This window comes from Penicillium cinerascens, assembly GCF_028974065.1.
Source record: "Penicillium cinerascens strain IBT 15544 chromosome Unknown contig_24_segment0_segment0, whole genome shotgun sequence".
NCBI classification, from domain to species: Eukaryota; Fungi; Ascomycota; class Eurotiomycetes; order Eurotiales; family Aspergillaceae; genus Penicillium; species Penicillium cinerascens.
Window position 1 is genome coordinate 359,786 of NW_026695290.1, and position 22,157 is coordinate 381,942.

The window sequence follows — 22,157 nt, forward strand, 5'->3', positions numbered from 1 at the left end:
TTTCTCGTTGATAACATTAGTGGACATCCCGAGGTCAATATATGTATGTCTAATGCCCATAGTTCAAATGCCGACTGTATCACTCACGATTTCCATTACTTCTCAAAAAAGAACCGAAAGGACAAATCAAACGGAAATCCGATAACCATGGAGTAAAAGATGCGACTTCCCTTGTCGTTGAACCTTGGAAGACAATGGACATTTATGGCATCACATCATGTGATGATCCGATAACACCGATGATTATCGCTCACTCTTATCGTTCTCTGATCATTTCTTTTTCTCATGATGCCAGACAACAAAATGACCAGCGACGACCAGTTCTTCTTTGACTACGTGTGTTTCACCTCCTGACCATATGCCCTCTACCCCAGTGCTGACCCTGTCTCCAGCTCGCGGCCATACCCAATGACGTAAGGCGCTACTCGACGCAAGTCGCCGACTCGATCGACCGCCAGTTCGACCATGCGGCGACTGTGATCAGAGACACTCTTTCCGACCAGTCATGGCTGCCGCAAGCTGTTCGCCCATTGCGCCCTTCCCGCAACGCACGCGCGCCTCGCGGTCTGACAGACCGGGTCCAGGACTGGATGGTTCGGAATCGCGCGTGGACGGCGGCCATCGTCGCATTTGTCGGGACTGGGTGCGTCTTGTACTACGGGAGTAAGAAGTTGCATGGAAAGCGCAGAAAGGCCAGGAAAGCTGGCAACGGAGCGCGGAAAGAAATCGTTGGTGAGTCGGAGAAAATCTCAGTTGACTGCTGCTGGATTTTGGTCTAATCGGACGGGATAGTCATTGCGGGATCACCACACGAGCCGATGACGAGAGCCATGGCTGCGGATCTGGAGCGCCGGGGATATATCGTCTATGTGACGGTCTCATCTGCGGATGAGGAACATATTGTCCAGTCAGAGAGCCGGGCTGATATAAAGCCGTTGTGGCTGGATTTGACAACCGTGAGTATCTTCAGATCGTGCAGAGACTCAAATTCTGATAGAAACAGTCATCTCCCATGCCGTCAGAAATCCACCCTTCGCTTCACGAACTCCGTGATTTGATCACTCAGCCTCAATATCCTCACCCCGGGATGCCACCGCACACTTGCCAGCTGAGCGGCGTTTTCATTGTCCCGTCTCCCAACTACGCGGCAGGCCCCGTCGCAACCATTCCGGCGTCGTCGTGGGCTGACACGGTCAATACTCGTCTCCTCTCACCTATACTTACCGCGCAGATCTTCCTCCCTCTGTTGACACTCCGCAGCAACAGCAGCACTATTGCCTTTGTTTACCCGTCTATCTCTTCTTCCCTCTCTGCACCCTTCGCTGGACCCGAAGTTACCACAACCCGTGCCATCTCGGGATTCGCTACCTCGCTCCGCCAGGAGCTCCGCCTCCTCGAAAATGCAAATGTCGATGTTGTCGAGCTTCGTCTCGGCAACATCGATCTGGGCCCTTCGTACAGACATGCCCAGAGTCAAGTTGCCGGGACCGAGGTTCTGGCATGGAGTGTGCAGCAGCGCGCGCTCTACGGCCAGCAATACCTTTCTAGCGTCGAGCAGCGGCCCGTTGCCTCTGCGGGACCTGCAGCCATCCGAGGCTCTCCAGCTCGACACCTCCATCATGCCGTACTGGATGCACTGGAGCCTGCGCCTCTGAACTTCTTGGGACAACGGAAATCTAAGAAGTCGATTCTATACGTCGGCCGAGGTGCTCGATCATACAACGTGATCGGCGCGTGGGTGCCCAGCGGTCTCGTGGGGTTAATGATGGGCTATCGCAGTGGAAATGGCGCCGTCAGTCCTAGTGTCGGCAGTGAAAACAGCTGGGAACGAGTCTAGGTCTTGACCCAACCTGGCATCTGGCGCCAAAAATCTCTGAACTTCTTTGAAAGTATTTATTTAATGTACATGATCTTTCGAATACTCCTCGCTCTTGCTGGCGCTACTGGACTGGCTTTGATTAACATCTAACATTATTCCATGTACATCATGGCATCTATAATTATGTTCAGGAATGGTATCGTCCCCAGTATTTCTACACTGACACATCTGGATATTTCGGCTCGTTCGCCCGCTCCTGCATATCCACCGGCGCATCGACAAACTCGCCCTGTGCGCGCAAGGGATCACGCGCAGCTCTCTTAATCTTACTGCCAGTCAACCGCTTCCGCAGCCAGATCAGAGACCAAGAAACCAGGAAGATAACCAGGATAGCAGCAAGGATTCCGAAGCAGTAGCCGGTGACGATGCCGCTCTTCTTCCCACCCTCAGTGTCCAGGAAGCCGTACGTGTAGAAGCCCTCGGTGTGGTAGGTGATGTATGCGACGCAGAGGTAGAGCAACAAGATCAGGATGAGAACGGGGATCGCGATGAAGGGGTGTGGAGCGGTGGCTGGGAGGATAATTTCAAGCAGGGCGTAGAAGGAGTTGAGGCCGTGTTGAGAGATCTTTGTTTCAGGTCAGCCCCGTGCCAAAAATACTGTTTATCTGAGGAATGTAGGGGGCGGCGGGGGAGGGGGATGTGAGACACAATAGCCACCCGTCGCATATAAACTTACATTCGACCAGCGGGGGAAGGTCTGCTTGTAGAACGGCGGTGTGAAAAGGATGACCCAGAAGACGATGGTCACCAGGAATGGGAAGGTGGTGACAGTCGCATAAAACAGGGTGTGAAGCACACGAAAGAAGCGTGGCCAGCGGTCGAAGAGCACGGAGCGTCCTGTCCACGCATAGCAGGCTGTGTGGATGGCCGAGAACAGAAAGTAAAAGCCCAGGCCCCAGTAGGTCAACCAGGTGAAGTAGCTGAAAGTCTCGCCGATATCAACGCGATCATCGTGAGTACCATACCAGGCCCAGATGACAATGATCGTGGTGAAGATATAGAGCGAGATGAGGCCGCGCAGAGCAGCGAGTAGAGTCGGAGGCAACAGCCAAGATGTCTCGAAGCGATGCAGGTTGTCCGTGCTAGGATCGGCGCTGAAGAGCGTGGCGGCTGGAACTCGACGCATGGCGATCAATTAATTTTGGGTTGATTTGGAACCCGGTCGATTTGAGGATGACAACCTTGGGAACGTTGAGTCTGCAGAGATTGCAGGGTCATATAGAGCCGGTGCCATGGTGGAATTTTTTTTTTGCAGTACCACGTTAGCTTAAGGCTAAGCCATTCGTGTGGTTCGTCTACCTAGGCTACGCGAGCGCGTGCTACATACGTTCTTAGAGCATTGTTCCGGGGCGTGGACGCATTCAGCTAGTATGGACCCGGCTAGCGTTGCACCGGGGCAGTTGGGCCGTAAATTAGGAAATCTGTATTGCCTAACTAGTCAGCGGGTGCCAGATCTTGTGTGCCGTCCTCCAATAGGGATGGCTGGCCGCGATGCGCCATGCTGTTTTTTGATGTTGAGTTGCTATATCACATTATCCATCATGCAGCGGAACACACCCTACGCGCACACGTACTAGACATGTTCAACTCGACCTAAGTCCTCAAACCTAACCAATAAATAAACACATGAAATTTTCAGGAATACGGGTTCAACGGGGCCAAAATAAGAAACGGGCCTCCACCGGGCGACACACGATTGGTGAGCCAAAGAAAGGCGAGTGGAACTCGAGAGTTGAATGAAACAAGCCGTGTGTGGGGAGAACAGAGAAGAAAAACATTCTAGAAGATTGCGCCCCGATGTATGGCACGCCATGGGAGGACTGGGTCAATACCCCTGAGAGTGGGAGTAGCGTTGACTTGAACTTGCGCGTACTCTCCGTGCGTACGTGGGGAACTCGTACACAATACACAGGAGGCCGACACACTATATTTACTCCTTTCACCTCCTCCCCCCTACTGTGGAGACTGCCTAGCTTTTAGTGCACGGGGCGCGCAGCCTGCAGTTACCGTGTTGCATTGTGATCGTCAGGGCCTCGCCCGTTTTTCCCTCCTTTCCTCTGACGCACTTCATGTCGTGACCTTTTATCCCGGGCTGTCATTCCTTTGGCTTCATTGCCCCCGCCCTATCTGAACTCCGACCCTCCGACCTCCCGGTCTCGATCGCAACCTCCGCTACCTACCCCCCTCTTCGATGCGTCCAGTGCAAGTCTCCAAAGACCCGACCGACTCTGGATGATCCATCACCCCCGTCCCCTTTCAAGAATCGATAACCGAGCTGGATATCTGGAGGATTTGACCCGGTTGGGGTCCTTACGATCGCATTCTTTGACCTGCATTTAATCCCCACGATGGAGATGCGAGGAAAGCTGAGCGAATGCCGCTCCACCTCCCACGACACCCTCCGTTCTGGCATCCCATCGCCGCGCATCGAACACTTCGATGGAGAGGTCCCTCCCGCCCTCTCTCCTCTGGATGCCTTCGCCGCCCAGGGGCGATTCCTCGCTAAACAATTAGATGAGTCTCGACTAGGAGACCGGCGCATGAGCCGGTTGCCTCCTTCTAGCGTCGCTCGCTCGCTGTCACACGGTCGACCGGGCTATTTCCGTGGCGCGTCCAGCGACTCTCAGACGAATACTCTCACGCGGAGACCAACACAGAAGGCGCTTCCGGAGTTTTCAGAGCCCAAATACCGCCCCGTGTCCGAACACCCACGTTTCAGTTCCGTCTCGAATGCTACCAGCAACGGCGACGACAACGACGATGAGTCTACCCCCCGTACAACTATGATCCAGTCGGACTCGTACGGGATGCCGCGTGCAGAGTCTCCTGACGAGGACCCGATACTCGCCCGCGAATCAGAGGATTCGGTTGGTGTTGCCATGTTTGATCCATCTCGGCAATCCTCGACCGACTCGGTGTCACGTCTCCATATTGCTCGAACCCTAGCGCCGCCGATGTCGCCCAATTCGCGGTCTTCGAGCAGTGCCAAGGTGACGCACCCCGAGAGCTCTGATGATGATTATAGTAGCTCGAATGGGGGCTCCACATTCTCCAAACCGCGGAAATTGTCCTCTGGCAGTGCCGTCTCGTTGCCATACTCGCCCATGTCTACCTTCCCCGCTCGAGCTCACCCGCGTTCACCATCTTTGAGCTCAGAAACATCAAATACTGGCCACCTCGCCCGACCTTCTTTCAACTTCTCCCGGCCCCTCAGCCGCTCAAGCACGAGCTTGTCCGCTCCTGGCCCATCAGCCACATCGGAACCAACCGTGGCACCCCAGTCAAATCAATGGAACCAGCCTAGCAATATGCATCGTGCGACCAAGCCCGCTCCGATCCTTTTGCCTTTGGCAACTGAAGCGGCCGCGGAAACCGCCCCCGGCGAGGGCGACCCGTCTTCCGCCGTCTCTTCCTACGTATATGCTAAATACGACCTTCCCCGTGGACGCGAGCTTGCAAGAGACTCGGTGATCTTTGCAGGCTTACAAACGCCTCATTTCGAATGGAGTGAACCTTTGTTTGAGAAGACCCCGCCTCGCCATTCAGAGGACCACTTGCGCTCGGCTCGCACTCCGCCACCCTCCATGCGTCGCGACCCAGACAATTCTCCCAAGCCGCACTCGATGCACGAGGTACCTGCTCCTCAGACCCCGAGATCAGTACCCATGCCGCCTTCACCACCCAAGCCCGCGCCTGCACCAGCAGCGCCTGCACGGGTGGTTTCCACTCCCCGAAAGTCCAGCGAGTCTATTCAGCAGTCTACCCCGCCGTCCAGCCAGCCAAGGAGCATTAAGACGAATGATAAGGACGAGACCGTTTCATCAGCGGATTCGGCCAGTACATTGCGCCCGCAAACCGCTGCAACCCAGGCATCGTCGCTCAACATGACCCCCGATGACCATGTTGCGAAGGCCATTGACCTACACGAGAAGGGGTCATTGAACGAGTCGACATATCATCTGCGGATTGCGGCCAAGCAAAACAACCCCACCGGAATGTTGTTGTACGCGCTCGCCTGCCGTCACGGCTGGGGTATGCGATCCAACCAGCAAGAGGGCGTGCGATGGCTTCGCAAAGCCGTGGACTCCGTTGGGCTGGAAATGCTTGAGAATCCCGATGCCCCTGGTGCGTCCAAGGCGAAAGAGTTGCAGAAGGCCTACCGGTCACAGTTTGCTCTCAGTATCTATGAACTGGGCGTCAGCTACCTGAACGGTTGGGGCATTGACCAGGACAAGGGCCTGGCTCTGCGCTGCTTCGAGATCGCCGGACAATGGGGTGATGTGGATGCCATGGCCGAAGCAGGATTCTGCTATGCGGAAGGCGTTGGCTGCAAGAAGGACATGAAGAAGGCTGCGCGGTTCTACCGACAGGCAGAAACCAACGGCATGAGCATGGTTGGAAACAGCTGGTAAGTGTTTCGTCCAACGGTGTTTTTGAGTTTCGGATTTTAGCTAACCCGCCCTGCAGGATCTACAAGGATAAATACATGGCTGAAGACGAGTCCAAGGGCCGCTCCCGTGGTCGCGGACGGACCGTCAGCGATAACAAAAAAGACAAGAGCGAGAAGAAGCCGCGCAGCAAGTCGCGCACTCGCAGCATGTTCCAGCGAAAGAAGTCCATTGTCCCCGAGGCATAGATTGTCTCACGGTACCGAATCGATTTGATTTTTCCAGGGCACATGGGATTTGTCCTACGTTCACTCTGCATTCCAAAGCATTTGTTTTTGGGGCGTTCTGAGCCGATATTCCTGTTGACCACCTTTGGTCATTTCCCTTTCTTGCACTCCTTAATGCACACCTTTTCTTTTCTTTTCTTTTATTTTTGCTGCCATTTCCCATCTTCATTTCATCTCCAACGCCTTTACTCGAGCCGCCTGGGCAGCTGTTTTCGAGCATGTTGAACGGATCTTAATTCGTCCAGCTGCCTCGGCCTAATCCTTCAATTCTTCGTGGATACCCTCTACTTTGTCACTGTTTCATCCCTTTTATGGCCATTTTCGTTGTCTGTTTTTTCTTTTTTTTTTTTTTTTTGGTTTCATCGCCATAGTCTCAGGGCAGACGCCCTTTCGTTTCTTCTGAACATTTCTTTACTGCATATCTACTTTGTGTTTCGGCGGACTCTTACTAGGTGAATCGCGCGACGATGACACTAATGACACAATCGAGGCATTAATTCTGAACATTATTTTTTATCATTGTAGCCATGTGATGATCCTTCCGGGCCGTGGATTGCCGCAATCAAATCTCGTTCCTGACATTGAAGTGGGGAACAACCACAACCACCCCGGACCCCGGACCCCGGAGCTTTGACCAAACTGGCACTAGACCCTCGCCTCGCTCGCGGACGCCACACCAAGAATCCATGGGATAGGTAGAAAAGCGGCCCCATGGGGTCTCATGGTCGCTTGCCAGACCGCAACTGCCCGAAAACAGTTTGCGTTGAACCTTGGCGAGCGCCGCCACTGCAGCTAGTCCCAGCCGCGACCAATAAAACATGCACACTCTAGGTGGTCGGTGCAACGCTGGAAATGGTCAGCCCCAAATGCCCAGATTTGTCCTTGTGCGACCGACAATGGCGCACCTTGCAGCAGCTCCGCCTGGATCTGTCTTCCAACCGCGGGTGGCTTGTCGTAGAAAACGTCGAGCAAGCTGATGCAAACCTCGGTCGTCCCCTATTTACGCCTGATGGCTGGGACTGGACAACGGTCATCACGACAGTGCTTCTTAATTAACACGAAACATCTTGTCCGAAGATCGCTCGATCAACGATCCAGGAACGCCCCCGCATGTCAATCGGGAGTCAAGCGGTAAACTCTAGGACTAGACTCCGGCTCCACGCTTTGGTCTATGCTGTTCCTGGCAAAATTCTGCATTATATGGCATGTGATGGTCTATTTCGCCCCCAGAGACTACTAATAATACGCGGGACTTAATATAAAGCAACGCTACGTCCCAAGGGGCTACCCTGGACTGAGGCCCGTTTTTTTTCTTTCTACCCGTCGCTCGTTTAGCAGTCCTCGACTGTAGGACTTGCATTTGGTTGTCAGAAAGGCCGTCGACCGGTATTTGCTTCTTCTTGTGGCACTCGGTTACCTTCCAGATCCTTTTCTTAACGAGATTCCACCATGTCCGCCACCAAATCCCAAGTCATGGAAACCACCATGTCTCCCCCGGCTCCGCGCCGCCGCGGCGGTCGAGTTGGTAATCACTTTAAGAGGTGGTGGTGGGTGCACTTGATTATCTTCATTGCCGTGTTCCTCATCATCTTGCTGCCAGTGTAAGTTTGAAACGCGATTGTTCAACCCCGGTGTATCCATCTGAAACAATGACCTCGCGTCTAACGAACCATCCAGAGTCTATGTGGCCTACCCCAAGATCGCCCAGGGCGATGTCAACGACTCTACCCTCAACATCACCAGCATGGTCATCAGCAACCCCATGCCGGACTCCTTCGATCTCAGGCAGACGCAGGTCATTGGCACGCATGCCACCTTCCACCCGAAAATCTACGCCTTCGAAGCGGCCGTCTCGCTCCTCGGTGCCGCGGTGCCCTTTGCGAATGTCATGGTGCCGAGTGTCCAGTCCAAGAATGGTGCGGAGCTCGTCGTCGAGCAGACCGTGGACCTGAGTAACGCCAGTGCGTTTGGAGGTTATGCAACGGCCGTAATGCTCAATGAGGAGGTCACGTTGAATATCTATGGCAAGCCTGGCTTGAAGGAGGGTGGACTGCCGAAGACTACCGTGACTTACAATAAGACGGTCGCTATGAAGGGTACATCTCCGTTTCTCTGACATTTCTTGAATCAATGTCAAAAATATACTGACTGAGACCAGGTCTGAATAAACTCAAGGGCTTCAACGTGACCGAATTCCACATCACAAACCTCGGCTCCGGACAGAACATGAACGGCACCGTCCTCATCCCCAATCCCTCCGTCATGACAATCACCATGGTAATCCTTCCCGTCCCGTCCAATATTACCCTCAACACGAACTAACAAACAACAGGGTAACATCACCCTTGACCTCTCCGTCGGAGGCCAATATATGGGCCAATCCTATCTGAACGACTTGGTCCTCAAACCCGGCAACAACTTCATCCCAATGACAGCCTCGATAAACCAAAGCGCCATCCTGAACATCGTTACATCGAAAAACAACCCCTACAAAGACGGCCTCGTGCCGTTCGTCATCACAGGTAACTCGAGTGTCTACGATGGAAAAGAGTTGCCGTATTTCACTAAAGCACTGGCCGCGAACACCCTGACGGTTGGTTTGAATGTTACCAAAGCCTTGGCTGAGTTCGGCGTTACTTTGTAATCGTGGTTTGATGGATTGCGGGTCTATGTACATTTGTGTGATGATTATATTCGATGTGATATCCTTAATGTAGTGATTGTATTCTTCCGGATCTCAGTGGGCTTGGCAGTTTATTCTTTTGTGTGTCTGCTTTATATTCATGTAATTTTCAAAACAAAACCTTCCTGGCAGCATTGATTCCTCGTAGATCCCACCCGCCGCGGCGCCGTCTTTTCCATCCAGATCGACCAGTTCCCCCAAAAGGCCGGCCGCATGATTTGCGCATACTCCCAGTACTCCGGATACCAGCCCGCCCATTCCCAGTCGAGAATGCCGGTGACGTTGTTCTGCTCGTCCACCATCACATTACGCGGCGCAATATCCGCATGCGTGAATACCGAGTGCTCCGACGTGGGTAACATATCCAGTAGTTGATTCTCGTAGCGTGTTCCCCCACAATGGAGATACCGCTCGTAGATTCTCGAACGTAATTCCGAGTCGCTCAAAAGTGGTCGACCGGGCTTTTGTAGATCCTCTAGCATCGGGTCCCGGGAGAGAGAGCCATCCGCGAGACACTGGTACAGTCCCGCAAGCCCTTGCGGGCGAGGGATGTTTCGGATTTTCGAGATCAGATCCCACAGTTGAAGGCATATTGACTCTTTGGCTTCGTCGTCCAGCATGTCCCACTTCTTCTCTAGAGTGGTCCCGGGTATTATCGTCATCCCAATCGTGCCCTCCGGAAGACGGAAGCCGGGTTTGAAAAATTCACTCAGATCTGTTATCTCTCTGTCTGGACTGAATTTGGTAAAAAGCACTTCGGGGACCGGGACATCGGTATGCTGAAAGACAAGTCTCATCGCTTCGGCTTCAGGAAGTCGCACTCCGAACCCCGTTTTGGTCACCCAGGAGAAGTCCCACTCAAGTATAAGCCTGCCTATTTGCTTGGCTAACACGGTGATCACCTCTTGGCCAGCTTCGAGGGAGAGTGGATCCACGGATGGCGGACATGGTAATAAGATGTTGCCCTCCTTGATGTATTGGTGCCCCTCGTGAAGGTTTTTTTGTTCATAGGGAACTCCAGTTGACGGAATTTCAGTCATCTGCAAGTAGGTTCTGGATCCGGCAGTCGCGATCAAATAGATGGCAAAGTGGTGCAAGCGCGATAAAGTTCCAATGCTGCCCGGTACACAGTAGTGATCTAAGCCTAATCGGAAAGATCCGAAAGTCACGAGGTAGTTTTTTTGTTCTTTACGCGCCCTGACTCGCCCGTGGCGTTGCTTACGCTCCACCGACCCCCCCACAACACCCCACAACACCACTGCATACGTTACGCAACAAGTCTGTATCACCACTAACTCCCCAAATTTCAAGATTACAACGTGCTGATGCTTTATGCTTTCCAGAAAATGAGCGATTACCCATCTTCGACGACTCCCATAAAGACCATTGGTCTGAGAGAGATGTGCGAGGTCAATGGTCGTACCTTCACTCGCAGAAAGGGCACAGAGGAGTGGACTGAGGGTGCCCATGCCCTCAGCAATTCTAGGCCACCCCCTTCATCCTCATTGCTGTATCTATCTCTCGTCCACCTAGTACAAGGTTCAGGCGAACCGCTCCATTGGTTACTTTTTGTTGCCGTCGAAAACGAGCCTGGCCACGTCTATCAGGTCAAAGGAGATGCAGAGTATATGGAATACCAGCCCTCAGATGGAGTGGTTAATATTGTGCAATCTGACACCTTCTTAAATATCTATCATCTGGCTGCCCTGACCGATCAACAGAGTACGGTGGTGAGGCAGATCGCAGAGCGAGAGTCGCCTCCACGAGCACCCAATCGGCAATCGGTCAAACAGAAACAATTATTAGAAAACACCTAGCATGACAAATGGCGGATGATGCACGTTAACTATCATCTTTTTACGATAAGATCTCCCGGGGAGGTATCCTTCGCTGTTCAATGAGATTTGTCATACCAAATGATTTAACTATCGCCAACGGTAGCAGCCTCTTCGACATCGTACCGCGCACCCCTTTTATTTTGTCAGAACGAAGGACTCAACCTCTCTTGGGAAACTAACTTTTTTTGGTTGCGAACCCAAAGCGCCGCCAAGTCTCCAACTGGCAAATGGAATGGAAATCCCATGGCTTCGAATAGCTGAACAATCAACAGGTAGAACCCGCATAGACTTGCGACAAAAAGTGAAGCTCCAGCCCCCTGAAAGAGAGAAAGGACGAGTCAGCATTCAACCCAAACATCCGCAAAACTAGGAAAACACATAATACTCACCTTTACACATCGGTTCCCAATCGCTGTGTTTCCTTGACCTAGTTGCCAATAGGCCGCTGTTAAGAGCAGGAAAACCAAGAGTAGACCGAGGAAAATGAGTGTGTATACTATGTTGGTGCGAGTTGCACAAATCATGAAGATCAACATCAGGACAGCCATAGTTACGAATAGGAAGGCTGGCGTTATCCGTTAGAGCCGTTGATCAACATTCGAGAACCATTGATTGCACTTACCGTAGGTATTCAAGAAGCCCGGGCTGGCGAGACCGGCAGCTGTATCGGTGGTTGATGAGGAATATGGAGCTGTATATGAGTGAGCATGCTGATTCTATAAATTAGATGAGATGGGTTCCTGGTTATAGGAACTGACCGGCTGCATTGAAAGAGGGGATCATTGTAGCTGCGAATGCAAACCAGAATGCGCCTTCGTGAAGTATCAGCGACGCGAACAAGTGATGGGAACGTCTTACATGGGGTTGGAAGACCTACCAATAGTACCAAACACGACACAAGGGAACGTATTTCCGAGAATGAACTCAAGAATACTCGTGATGAGTAACAGCAGACCACCAAGGAAGACAATAGGCCCGCTTTTATCGTTAATCAGACAAGGACCCCTCGTAGTGTTGTTCGATTATGTCTTACGTGAAGGCAATTCCATTTCCACTGGCTCCTCTCCAGGCCATCAAGGAGCACGAAAGTGGGGTCGTAGTAATGACAAAGCCTCCTAGTGCTCTGCAAGTTGAACCATGTCGTTAGATGAAAATGCCATGGTAAGAGGCACAGGAGATATGATTTGAAGACTCACAAAGGTGTCGGATTTCCCACATGCTTGGCTAGTGATGACTGGCGGGCCGTCATGGGAGTCAAATAGAGCCTCTCAAATTGCTCGCCTGACAGCGTCACCGATGTTGGGACCGTAGTGAGACCAGGTAGTGTGCTTTCCCTGTTTTGGAAAGCGTCTTTTGTTTCGCCATTCTGACTGTTTGCACTGTCCATTTTGTCGTTACTGAACTAGAGCACAACAATATAATAGTAGGTGTTGAGAACGGATGCCCCGAGAAATAAGCGTTCCAAGTCTTCAACATGGGGGTTGTGTGGTTTTTAACCTTGATCCAGACTGTGGCCGGCCTGCACTGTGGGGTATTTGCTCTTTTTCCGATTCACTAATGGCAGTTGACCATTTTCTTGAATGGTATATGCAGATCATGGCATCTTCCTTGTTGGATTGGAAGGAATTATTGATTACCAAGACTCCGCGATCCGTGTGGTTCGGGCCATGCGGATCCGAAGCTCATGCGGAGCCGCACGGATGAAAATCAAGCTGATCAGGGGCCTTTAGAGCTTACCCCGCATCTTACGGAGTGAAGGATAGACTCCACATTATTGCACGGGGACAGAAGCTAACCATCGTAAGCTCCAACTTGGAAATCTAAGACTTGATGGCCTAAGTCCTTGTATCGGTGATTCTGGGACTGTAAACTACACAGAACCCACAGGTAGATGGAGGTCATATATAATGGAAAGTAAGTACGGCGCGCGCCATGAGACTTGGCGTATAGTTCTTCCATACCCGCTTGCAAGCTTCGGCGAAACCCGCATTTTGACAATACCTGCTTTGGATCTCGCTAGCAAGGTTCCCAAGGACCCTTGGTGCTAGTGGCTTTCATAACGAACACTTCATTTAAACATTTATAAGACTTAGTGCCAAATTTGTTGCAAAGAAAGCGTGACGCTTTTTTCTTTCCCCGAAGATCACGCATTGTGCAAGTGCAAGATGACCAGTGATAGTCTGAACATGGCAGCTTGCAATGCGTTTGAGACGTCGCGGCCCCGAAAAAAGGCAAGAAGATCCTGTTTAAACTGTCAACGAGCTCACAAATCATGTGGTAAGGCTAAGAGCCCCAATTATTCCTATTGTATCGAGAAACACACATCCAGGACGATATACTGAAAGAAGAGTTAGGAAATGAACGGCCATGTGAGCAATGTGACAAACCTGGACTATCATCGAAATGTGTCGACGGGAACCGCAAACCGCCTAAATATCTCCATGAAGTGCCGAACAACGCAGTTAAGGCTGAATTCTATCGCGCAAAAGAGAATATTCTCAATACCCCAAATTACGGGTGAGCTTGAATATTCTTCGACAAGATTGTGTTCTCGTGCTGATACCAGGTATAGCAATGCGGCCAATCAAAGAGACGCCAGTTTCGAGGAACAGATCGAAGACCGCAGGAGAGAAGTATCTGAGAAAATCTTTGATGAAATAATTGATCCAACCTTCCTCTGCACCGAAAGCGCGAGTATCACACTTGAGAACCATGCTTCCATGGGGACTACTGTGGAAGAAAATGGCCATTTTGACCCTTTCTTCCGAAATACTCAATACTCGTCGTGGGCAGGCGTATCTTCTACCGAATCCGAACACAGTGAAACAGACAAGGGACACCAGACCCTGGAGAACATACCTGGAGACAGCTTAGCGGAGCAACAGGAATTTGAGGTGTTTGGATCCCAAGCCCTCAATACGGATAGTTATGACGAGCATGTGGTCAAGGAATTCAAAAGCGACGAATCATCCTGCGGATTCGCTATCAGCAGTGGCTGGTCAAGCACATTTTTTCCTTCCGAAATTGAAGAAGAGCCCCACAGATCTATGAGTATGGCAGCCAAAAGCGCAGAATGCAAGCGTTAAAGATTTCGAGCTCGGTGATCACGCCAAAATTAAGTGGCTCAATGGGTCTTGCTCTGAATGTGAATTCTGCAAGCAATCGCACCCCCCCCCCAGTGCGCTGATGCGCAGCTTTTTGGGTATAATGTGGATGGTACTTTCCAGCAATATGCGGTCGGAAAAGCCACTCAAGCCTCTAAGATTCCAAAGAGTGTCCCTCTTGATGCAGTGATCCGGTACTATGCGCTGGTATCACTGTTTATAAAGGCTTGAAGGAATCTGGAGCTCGTGCTGGCTAGACAGTTGCTATTGTTGGAGCGGGGGGTGGCCTTGGCTCGCTTGCTCAGCAGTACGCAAAGGCCATGGGACTCAGAGTGGTCGCCATTGATGGAGGCGATGAGAAGAGAGTAATGTGTGAGCAGCTGGGCACTGAGGTACGAACATGAAGCCTTTATACCCTGGGATTCCTCTAAGTTGAAGCCAATAGACGGCCTCGCGACCATCCAGCCAAACGTGGGGGTTAATTGGTTGGTTGGTAACTTCAGTGGATCAGGAAGGGACAACTGAATCGGCAAGTCTTCGAGGAAATACCACTCCTCCATGGAAAATTGCAATCAATTTCCTGTCTACCTTATACACTTAGTTAGTCTTGTTGAGAGATCCGATGGATCATCCCATCGTAGCTCCGGGCTGGATAAGCCGTCTCGCTATTCTTAACAATGATCATTTCTAACCAAGTCTTTTTCAAACCTCCCGGACACATAGTTATGACCGCCTAAATAGGCCCACTTACCATATCTTCTTGCTCCAGTTGTAGAGCGCAAAGGGACTATTGTAATAGCCAATCATTCCCACGATCGTCGGCGCGTTTGATCTCCGTGCGCTCCTTTTTGTCTATGGCCTTCGCCACATACAGCTGAAGAACTTGTGCGTTACCATTGGCTCAGTTTCGCCGACACAATTTTCTTTCTTTTTCCGGATTCTGGACGCGTTATCCGAAAAATCTACTGCGTCCTGAGTGTGGAGTACGGCAAAAAGCCTATATGTAGGTGCCGTGATTGTCTTAGGCATCTCCTCAACACTGAGCCGTAGCGTAAAACTAGCAGTTAATATAAAGTCATAGGTTCTCTACATATTACACTCATGGGCTAAGCCCCCAGAGTCAAATCCCTTTCGATCCGACACGCCTCTCAGTTTCTTATTCAATCTGGCACCTGGCGAAAGTTCTCTAGATAGTCAAGGCAGAGCACGAGCATAATACTGCTGGCCCGAAGGTAAGTGGCGTACGTGCGCAACCCCACTCGAACCCCGCGAAGTTTGCGATGACCCCCGGGAAATATGACATTAACTCGGGGACTCTTTCCTGTTTCTTGCTTGTGCTTGTGCTTCGGCTCCAGGTTCGATGCATCTGTACAATTAGCATATTGGGGTCGAAACATCTGCCTCCTTCCTGGCAGGTACAATCGCCCACTATCAATACATTCGATACCTTGCCATGGAGGGCTCTCGTCGACGTCAACTTCACAGTTGCGACCCATGCCGCAAAGGCAAAAGAGGCTGCGACGCACCTGTTTGTTATCACATTTCTACATCATGTGCAGCGGTTTCTGACCTCAAGTCTTAGAAGAACCGGAAAGAGAGCGCATTCACTTCTTGCTCGAACTGTAAACGATGGAAGAAGGAATGCACATTCAACTGGGTCTCCTCGAAGCGCCCCGAGTCGATAGGTGGTCGGAGACGAACACAACTTAGGCCCGCAAGCACCCCGCAGGAACGCGATATCAGTTCTATTGCAAGCTCTTATGGCGAAGTACTTGACGAGGTACTGCGCTCTTCACAATGTCATCCTGCCAATCTCGAGGGGATGTTTGCCTCCCCCGAAACCTCAAATAATGCGTCCTCGTCATCCTCTTCACACCCGGAAAATGGCATTCTCGAGGGAATACAAGGTCACGACGCAAGTAGTGGCCAGTATCAACTATTCCCTTGGGATACGGTAATCCCACATGATTGGCAGATCAGTTCATGGCCACAAAAATCCCCAAAAATCCCGATGAGACCAGGCCCCGAGTCTAGCTTTCTTGGTCCGCCACCAACCTCTATTGAGGGCACATACGACACGTTCCCACAGGACGGTGTATCCGATGCTTCTCTCGTATTCCCGGCCCCAGCATGGAAGCAGAGTGGACAAAAATATCCATCAGAGTCTGAGACCGACCCAAAATCGAACCCAAATTTCCAATGGGGCTTTTGCATTGCTTCTGACAATACAGCTAGTCAATATGCTCGTTCGACGATGTCACGAAACTTGATCCGCATCTATCACGACAGCATGGAGAATGCGTTGTCATGCTGGCTGACAGAGCACAACTGCCCTTACAGCGACTCGATGATTGATGTGCTTCCATACAGAGAGATGAAGGAATGGGGCCCGAATTGGTCGAACAGGATGTGTATGCGGGTCTGTCGATTGGATCGCGCGTCGCCCTCAATACGCGGCAGAGCTTTAACTGCGGAAGAAGATAAAATAGCGGCTCGAACGCTTCATCTAGCAATCATGTCGTTTGCCTCACAGTGGACTCAACATGCACAGAAGGGCCCAGGCGCGTCTGTCCCAGCGGCAATCGATAACGATGAGAAATCTATCCGAGAGAAAGTGTGGAACGAAGCACGCCACGCTTTGGAGTGCTCGTTAGGCATACCGTCTTTCCGTATCGCGTTCGCGAATATCATTTTCTCATTAACGCAAAGTCCGTTAGACAGAGGGCAGGAAGGAAGCTTGAGCGAGCTATTAGAGAATGATCGTGCGCCGATATTTTTGGAAACCGCTAATCGCCAACTTTTCACATTTCGGCACAAGTTCATGAGACTCCAGCGACAATCTCCTCCAAAAGTGAGAGAGCTTCGGAGGGAATCAATAGGGTCAACAATGACCGACGTATTGGAAATGCCACAGCTGTCGGGGTCTCCGCAGCTCGATCCAATTCTGACTAACCAAGAGCATCGCACTACACTAGGCCTCATGTTCTGGCTGGGCGTTATGTTTGATACGGTGAGTGCTGCGATGTATCAACGTCCATTGATAGTGTCGGATGAGGATAGTCAAATTGCATCGGCCTCGCCGTCGATGATTGACTCTGAAGACCAGATTGATTTTGGCGGCTGGCATATTCCAAGAAACGAAATACGTGAGAAGCAGGATGTATGGGGTGATTTCCTTCTCCGTTCTTCAATTGAACGTCAGAAATCGAGCCAAGCCCAGCCAAGGTGGCCATGCCCCTACGAAGAAGCTGCATCCGTACTTTCAGAAGCGACTCCTGTCAAAGTTCTGATCTATCGTCGGGTCACGCAACTGCAAACTCTGGTTTATCGAGGCGCTAGTCCCGATCGTCTTGAAGATTTCATCCAGAAGACTCTCCTGGTCTACCATCACTGGAATTCCACATACCGGAGATTCATGCTCGACTGTGTTACTAATCATGAACATCTTCCTTCTCGCATACAGTCATGGTACGCCATCCTCGACGGACACTGGCATTTAGCTGCAATGCTTTTGGCGGACGCGCTGGAAGGCATCGACAAAGGGAGGCTCGGGTCTGATGCTGCGCGTGAGGACCGACAAGCTACAGACTTGGTCGCCACACTCAGGATGGATAATGCGTTTGCAGTTGGCGGACTTGCTCGTGCTTCAATCCAAGGGCAGCAGCCAATCCTGCACCAAAATATTCATGATTCTCTGAACGAAGTTGCTTTCCTGGTCGAACCGTGGACCGCCGTTCTAGTCCATTCATTCGCCAAGGCGGGATATATCTCACTAGAAAGTTTGGATATATCTGCAGATCAAAATATGGACGCTGAGTGCTTACGGCAGAATTGTGAGTTCTGCATCTGTGCGCTTCAATACCTTGGAAGAAAGTCTGATATGGCTTCTTTGGTGGCTCGAGAATTGTCGAGATCTTTGGAATTGAAACTCGCCCGGGCATCATGAGAAGATCGATTGGCCAGACAGGCCATTGACAGTACAACATCGGGATAATGAGGATTTTGTTTGGGCGAGAGTGGTACATGCGATATGGCGGAAGTGCAAATAGCTAGTAACACTATATAGGTTATAAAATACGCCTATAGCCTTCTAAACGAGTATAAACGATCAGCGCGATTCGTAATGCTTGCTATCTCATTAGATTTGGTTCCTTCGGCAGATAGTAGGAGCATAAGCGGCGACCGTGTATATAATCCATATTTCTACAGGACAAGACGTTATGTTTTATTTTTTAAGACCTTTTTATATGAATGAATAAATGGTAATGCTATCTGCGCTTGTCGGAAAGTAGTTTGCGCGAAAGCGAAGAACAGCAGAGGTCAGATTTGTTGTTGACGTCCCCCATTGTCGGAACATACGGCCATAGCTTCAATCCAGAGGTGATTTCGGACAGAGTCAATCGTGTCGTGTCTTCCCAACCCAATCTCTTATGACCTCATAGTCGATAACTTGCGATAAGATGAACGAAGATCGGCTCATCCCTGTGTCTTCTACCCCGCCGAGGGGCGAAATCCCCCTATCTCTATCCCGCGTTTGATCCTAGGCAGTCACAAAGAAGAACCCTTCATGGGAGCCGCCAGCCTAGGGGGTACAGCCCAAATTTATGCATGATCCAGAGGAGACCAAGAGGTAGTAGCTGCCCTGACCCTTAATAATGGCCAGCTCTAATCATCATTCCGAGTCGACGTGGTTTTCCCCCTTGAGCAAACTTGGAACACAACGTGCAGCCGAGTACTCCTCATGATGCATTTCAATGTAACCTAAACCTGCCATGGTGCACTGCCCCGCCAAACTAAAGATTAATTAATGCAACTATCCGGTTCCATGTTAGTGTTCTGTACGAATGGGCCCGTTGACTGGCTGCGGACGAATTTGGCTCTTCTACGGCATCGCCAAGCGCAATCGCGCCATCATCATTTGTCAAAGCAAGGCCTAAGAGCCAGTACCATCCTGTCCTAGGCCTGCGCTACAGTTGTTGGTGTGATTAAGACTTGGGGAAATGCTCTTATATGATGGGTCCCGATCGTTGCCGACCGGTACGCACCATCTAGGTTGCAAATCACCTCATCCACCTATTCGCCTGTCAGTGAGTTTGCTTGATTTCCGGCTCATTTAGTGGACCACATTAAATCCAGGGTCCCTTAAAACGAGCGCCCTGTCGCGCTTAAATATTTTCTTCTTGATCCCTGCCTTTTTTCTTTTCACTTCCCTAACTAACGTCTTCGCATGCAGTGGACGCGACTTCCTGTTAGATCGTGACCCACGTCGCTTTCTCTTATCTACCTAAGTTTACCTTATTTCTTTCGTATCTATCGCGATGGCGAAGGATGTCAATACGAAACCCCAATCCGATGGATCTGCAATGACGAAGGAAATTGTGGTGACGGAGGAACCATCTGTCGCCCTCGACAGCAAAGCTCACAGTGCTTCCCGTGAATTGGACGGCAAGGATTCTCTGGGTCTTGAAGATAAGGATGACACAGTCTATGTCAAGGGCCATCCCGTCATTAAAACTGGTACCCATTACATTCTCGTTGATCTACAAGTAAATGTCACTAACACGTCTCTTTAGGTCTTGACGTGTCCAACTTCTTGATCTCAACCAGGGATGATGAAGATCCGGCTTTGACATTCCGCTCTGTCGCCCTTGGAAGCCTCTTCACGGCTCTTTCTAGTGTGATCACTATGCTTTATGTCTTTAAACCTGTTCAGATGCAGGTTTCTGCGGTCTTCTTGCAACGTTCGTTTCCCCCTCATTGAAAGTCACCGGCATGCCTAACCCTCCGCCTAGTGTTGATCTATCTCTTCGGCGAGGCCTGGGCATACCTCACACCTCGTCCAGATCATTTCAAGTGGAAGTGGCTGCGAGTTACACTTCGTTTTCTGAACTTTGGACAGCCTTTCAAAATCAAAGAACACGTTGTTGCGTCTCTCATCGCGTCATCTGGAAATAATGGCTTGTCCGGTGTGGAGGTTTATGCCGTCGAACGACTTTTCTATGATCGCAGTGTCTCGGCATCTACTGCAGTTCTTGCAACCTTTTCCATTGGACTCTGTGGTTTCGTGGTAGCAGGTCTGCTGCGACCCCTCATCGTTTATCCAGCCGAAATGGTATATTGGACAACTTTACCCCAAGTCGTCCTGTTCCAGAATCTGCATTTCGATCGCCAAGCCAACCGAAAGCGTCTCACCAAGTTCTGCTGGGCTCTTGGAATTGCTGCAATTTGGGAGATCTTTCCTGCCTATATCATCACATGGCTCGGTGGCTTTTCTGTCTTCTGTCTTGCTTCTATGCATGCTCCAACCAAGACTCGTTCCATCTTCACCAAAGTATTTGGAGGGGCATCATCCAATGAGGGAGTTGGCTTGTTGAACTTCGGTTTGGATTGGCAATACATCCAAAGCACTTACCTGTCACTGCCACTCAAACAACAACTCAATAGCTGGATTGGATACCTGATATTCTATCCTGCAATGCTTGGCTTGTATTTCAGTAACGTCTGGAGCGCCAAAACGTTCCCATTCATGTCAACATCGCTTTTTGCTTCCAATGGAACATCATTCTCAACGACCTCGATCTTGAACGAACACAACACCGTCGATGAGGCAAAGCTTCAGCAGATAGGTCTTCCGAATCTGACAGCTACCACGGTCTGGGGCTACTTTACCCAAAATCTAGCGATTGGAGCGTTGATCACTCATGTCATCATCTTCTATGGCAAGGACATGGTACTCGCATGGAAAACGGCCCGAAGCCGAACTCAGCCTGATCCCCACTATCAAGGAATGCTAAAGTACAAAGAGGTTCCGACATGGTGGTATATCACCCTGTTTATACTGGCATTTGTTGCGGGTATCATTGTGAACGCAAAAGGCGAAACTACTCTCCCAGTTTGGGGCTACCTCATTTCACTTCTACTGGGTGGCTTTATCGCTCCGTTCTCTTGCATTTTATATGGACTTTACGGCTCGGGAGTCGCTACCAACCAAATTTCCAAGATGGTCGCAGGCGCCGTCCAACCGGGACGACCGCTCGCCAACCTCTACTTTGCCAGTTGGTCTCATCAGGTGATTCTCCTCGCTGTCAATCTTGCAAACTGGCTGAAAGTCGGACAATACACAAAGGTGCCTCATCGCATTATGTTTGGCACTCAGATATATGCGACACTCCTCGGGGCAGGTCTCAACTACGCCGTCATGACTACCATCGTGAGCAGTAAACGAGAAATCCTCCTCAACCCCGAAGGAAACAACATATGGAGTGGTTCGACACTACAAAGCATGAACTCCCAGGCCATCACGTGGGCATTGGCCAAGGATATGTACGGTTCCAAGGGGCGCTACCTTCTTGTTCCCCTCGGTATTTTCATCGGACTCGCCTTACCGGTCATTCACTGGGGCTTGATCCGATTGTTTCCACGCTTGAAAAAGTGGCCCATCAATACGGCCCTTATTGTTTCATACGCTGGGCAATATTACTATGGAAATACGTCCTGGATCTGGTCATCGATCGCAGTCGGATTATTCTCGCAGTTCTGGCTTCGCCGCAGGATGCCTAGCATTTACAACAAGTACAACTATCTCATCGGAGCTGCACTAGATGGGGGTTCTCAGATTGTGATATTCATTCTTTCCTTTGCTGTTTACGGTGCTAGTGGCACTGCGCATCCCTTCCCTACTTGGTGGGGAAATCCTTCTGGTAATCCAGATCACTGCATGTAGCGCGATTAGTTCATGACAGTCTTCATTGATATGTGCAGCCTGTGGAATATTAGGCTCGTCATTCAATGGAATTTTGCATTTGCTATCCTACTGACGAGATACGATGATAACTCATCAGGATAAGACTTGGTTCGCTGGTTATTTCACTATTTACCATATTAGAGAGCTTACTCCCGACTTGGGTTGTAACGCAGATTCCTATTTGACTTGGAAGCATGAAGTTCATGAGCGGCGTGGTGTTCCTTGTTATTTTAC

At 50.7% G+C, this 22,157-nt stretch overlaps 9 protein-coding genes across 9 annotated transcripts; 6 read left to right on the plus strand and 3 right to left on the minus strand.

Moving 5' to 3' along the window:
• Window positions 1-288: 288 nt before the first annotated feature.
• N7498_003215 (DUF1776 domain-containing protein) lies at window positions 289-1,837 on the plus strand (the record flags this gene model as incomplete). The annotated part of the gene is made up of 4 exons (XM_058450277.1): window positions 289-336; window positions 393-732; window positions 793-956; window positions 1,004-1,837. 4 exons carry the CDS (start codon window positions 289-291, stop codon window positions 1,835-1,837), a joined length of 1,386 nt encoding a protein of 461 aa, XP_058309739.1.
• A 196-nt stretch (window positions 1,838-2,033) lies between these two features.
• N7498_003216 (uncharacterized protein) lies at window positions 2,034-3,005 on the minus strand (the record flags this gene model as incomplete). Its single annotated transcript, XM_058450278.1, has 2 exons — window positions 2,034-2,444; window positions 2,556-3,005. The coding sequence occupies 2 exons, from the start codon at window positions 3,003-3,005 to the stop codon at window positions 2,034-2,036; spliced, it is 861 nt and encodes a 286-aa protein (XP_058309740.1).
• Window positions 3,006-4,227: 1,222 nt separating this feature from the next.
• N7498_003217 (tetratricopeptide repeat protein) lies at window positions 4,228-6,515 on the plus strand (the record flags this gene model as incomplete). Its single annotated transcript, XM_058450279.1, has 2 exons — window positions 4,228-6,287; window positions 6,347-6,515. 2 exons carry the CDS (start codon window positions 4,228-4,230, stop codon window positions 6,513-6,515), a joined length of 2,229 nt encoding a protein of 742 aa, XP_058309741.1.
• Window positions 6,516-7,997: 1,482 nt separating this feature from the next.
• N7498_003218 (DUF3712 domain-containing protein) lies at window positions 7,998-9,198 on the plus strand (the record flags this gene model as incomplete). The annotated part of the gene is made up of 4 exons (XM_058450280.1): window positions 7,998-8,155; window positions 8,232-8,650; window positions 8,713-8,831; window positions 8,887-9,198. Coding segments are annotated over 4 exons (1,008 nt in total), but the record flags the coding sequence as incomplete, so codon positions are not given.
• A 137-nt stretch (window positions 9,199-9,335) lies between these two features.
• N7498_003219 (uncharacterized protein) lies at window positions 9,336-10,277 on the minus strand (the record flags this gene model as incomplete). Its single annotated transcript, XM_058450281.1, has 1 exon — window positions 9,336-10,277. One exon carries the CDS (start codon window positions 10,275-10,277, stop codon window positions 9,336-9,338), a length of 942 nt encoding a protein of 313 aa, XP_058309743.1.
• Window positions 10,278-11,218: 941 nt separating this feature from the next.
• N7498_003220 (uncharacterized protein) lies at window positions 11,219-12,462 on the minus strand (the record flags this gene model as incomplete). Its single annotated transcript, XM_058450282.1, has 7 exons — window positions 11,219-11,392; window positions 11,465-11,640; window positions 11,698-11,766; window positions 11,834-11,887; window positions 11,953-12,053; window positions 12,109-12,198; window positions 12,272-12,462. 7 exons carry the CDS (start codon window positions 12,460-12,462, stop codon window positions 11,219-11,221), a joined length of 855 nt encoding a protein of 284 aa, XP_058309744.1.
• An 885-nt stretch (window positions 12,463-13,347) lies between these two features.
• Window positions 13,348-14,583, plus strand: N7498_003221 (Polyketide synthase enoylreductase; the record flags this gene model as incomplete). Its single annotated transcript, XM_058450283.1, has 4 exons — window positions 13,348-13,352; window positions 13,648-14,126; window positions 14,235-14,386; window positions 14,437-14,583. 4 exons carry the CDS (start codon window positions 13,348-13,350, stop codon window positions 14,581-14,583), a joined length of 783 nt encoding a protein of 260 aa, XP_058309745.1.
• Window positions 14,584-16,190: 1,607 nt separating this feature from the next.
• N7498_003222 (uncharacterized protein) lies at window positions 16,191-18,125 on the plus strand (the record flags this gene model as incomplete). Its single annotated transcript, XM_058450284.1, has 1 exon — window positions 16,191-18,125. One exon carries the CDS (start codon window positions 16,191-16,193, stop codon window positions 18,123-18,125), a length of 1,935 nt encoding a protein of 644 aa, XP_058309746.1.
• A 1,417-nt stretch (window positions 18,126-19,542) lies between these two features.
• N7498_003223 (OPT family oligopeptide transporter) lies at window positions 19,543-21,902 on the plus strand (the record flags this gene model as incomplete). Its single annotated transcript, XM_058450285.1, has 3 exons — window positions 19,543-19,696; window positions 19,753-19,920; window positions 19,972-21,902. 3 exons carry the CDS (start codon window positions 19,543-19,545, stop codon window positions 21,900-21,902), a joined length of 2,253 nt encoding a protein of 750 aa, XP_058309747.1.
• Between the last annotated feature and the right edge of the window lie 255 nt (window positions 21,903-22,157).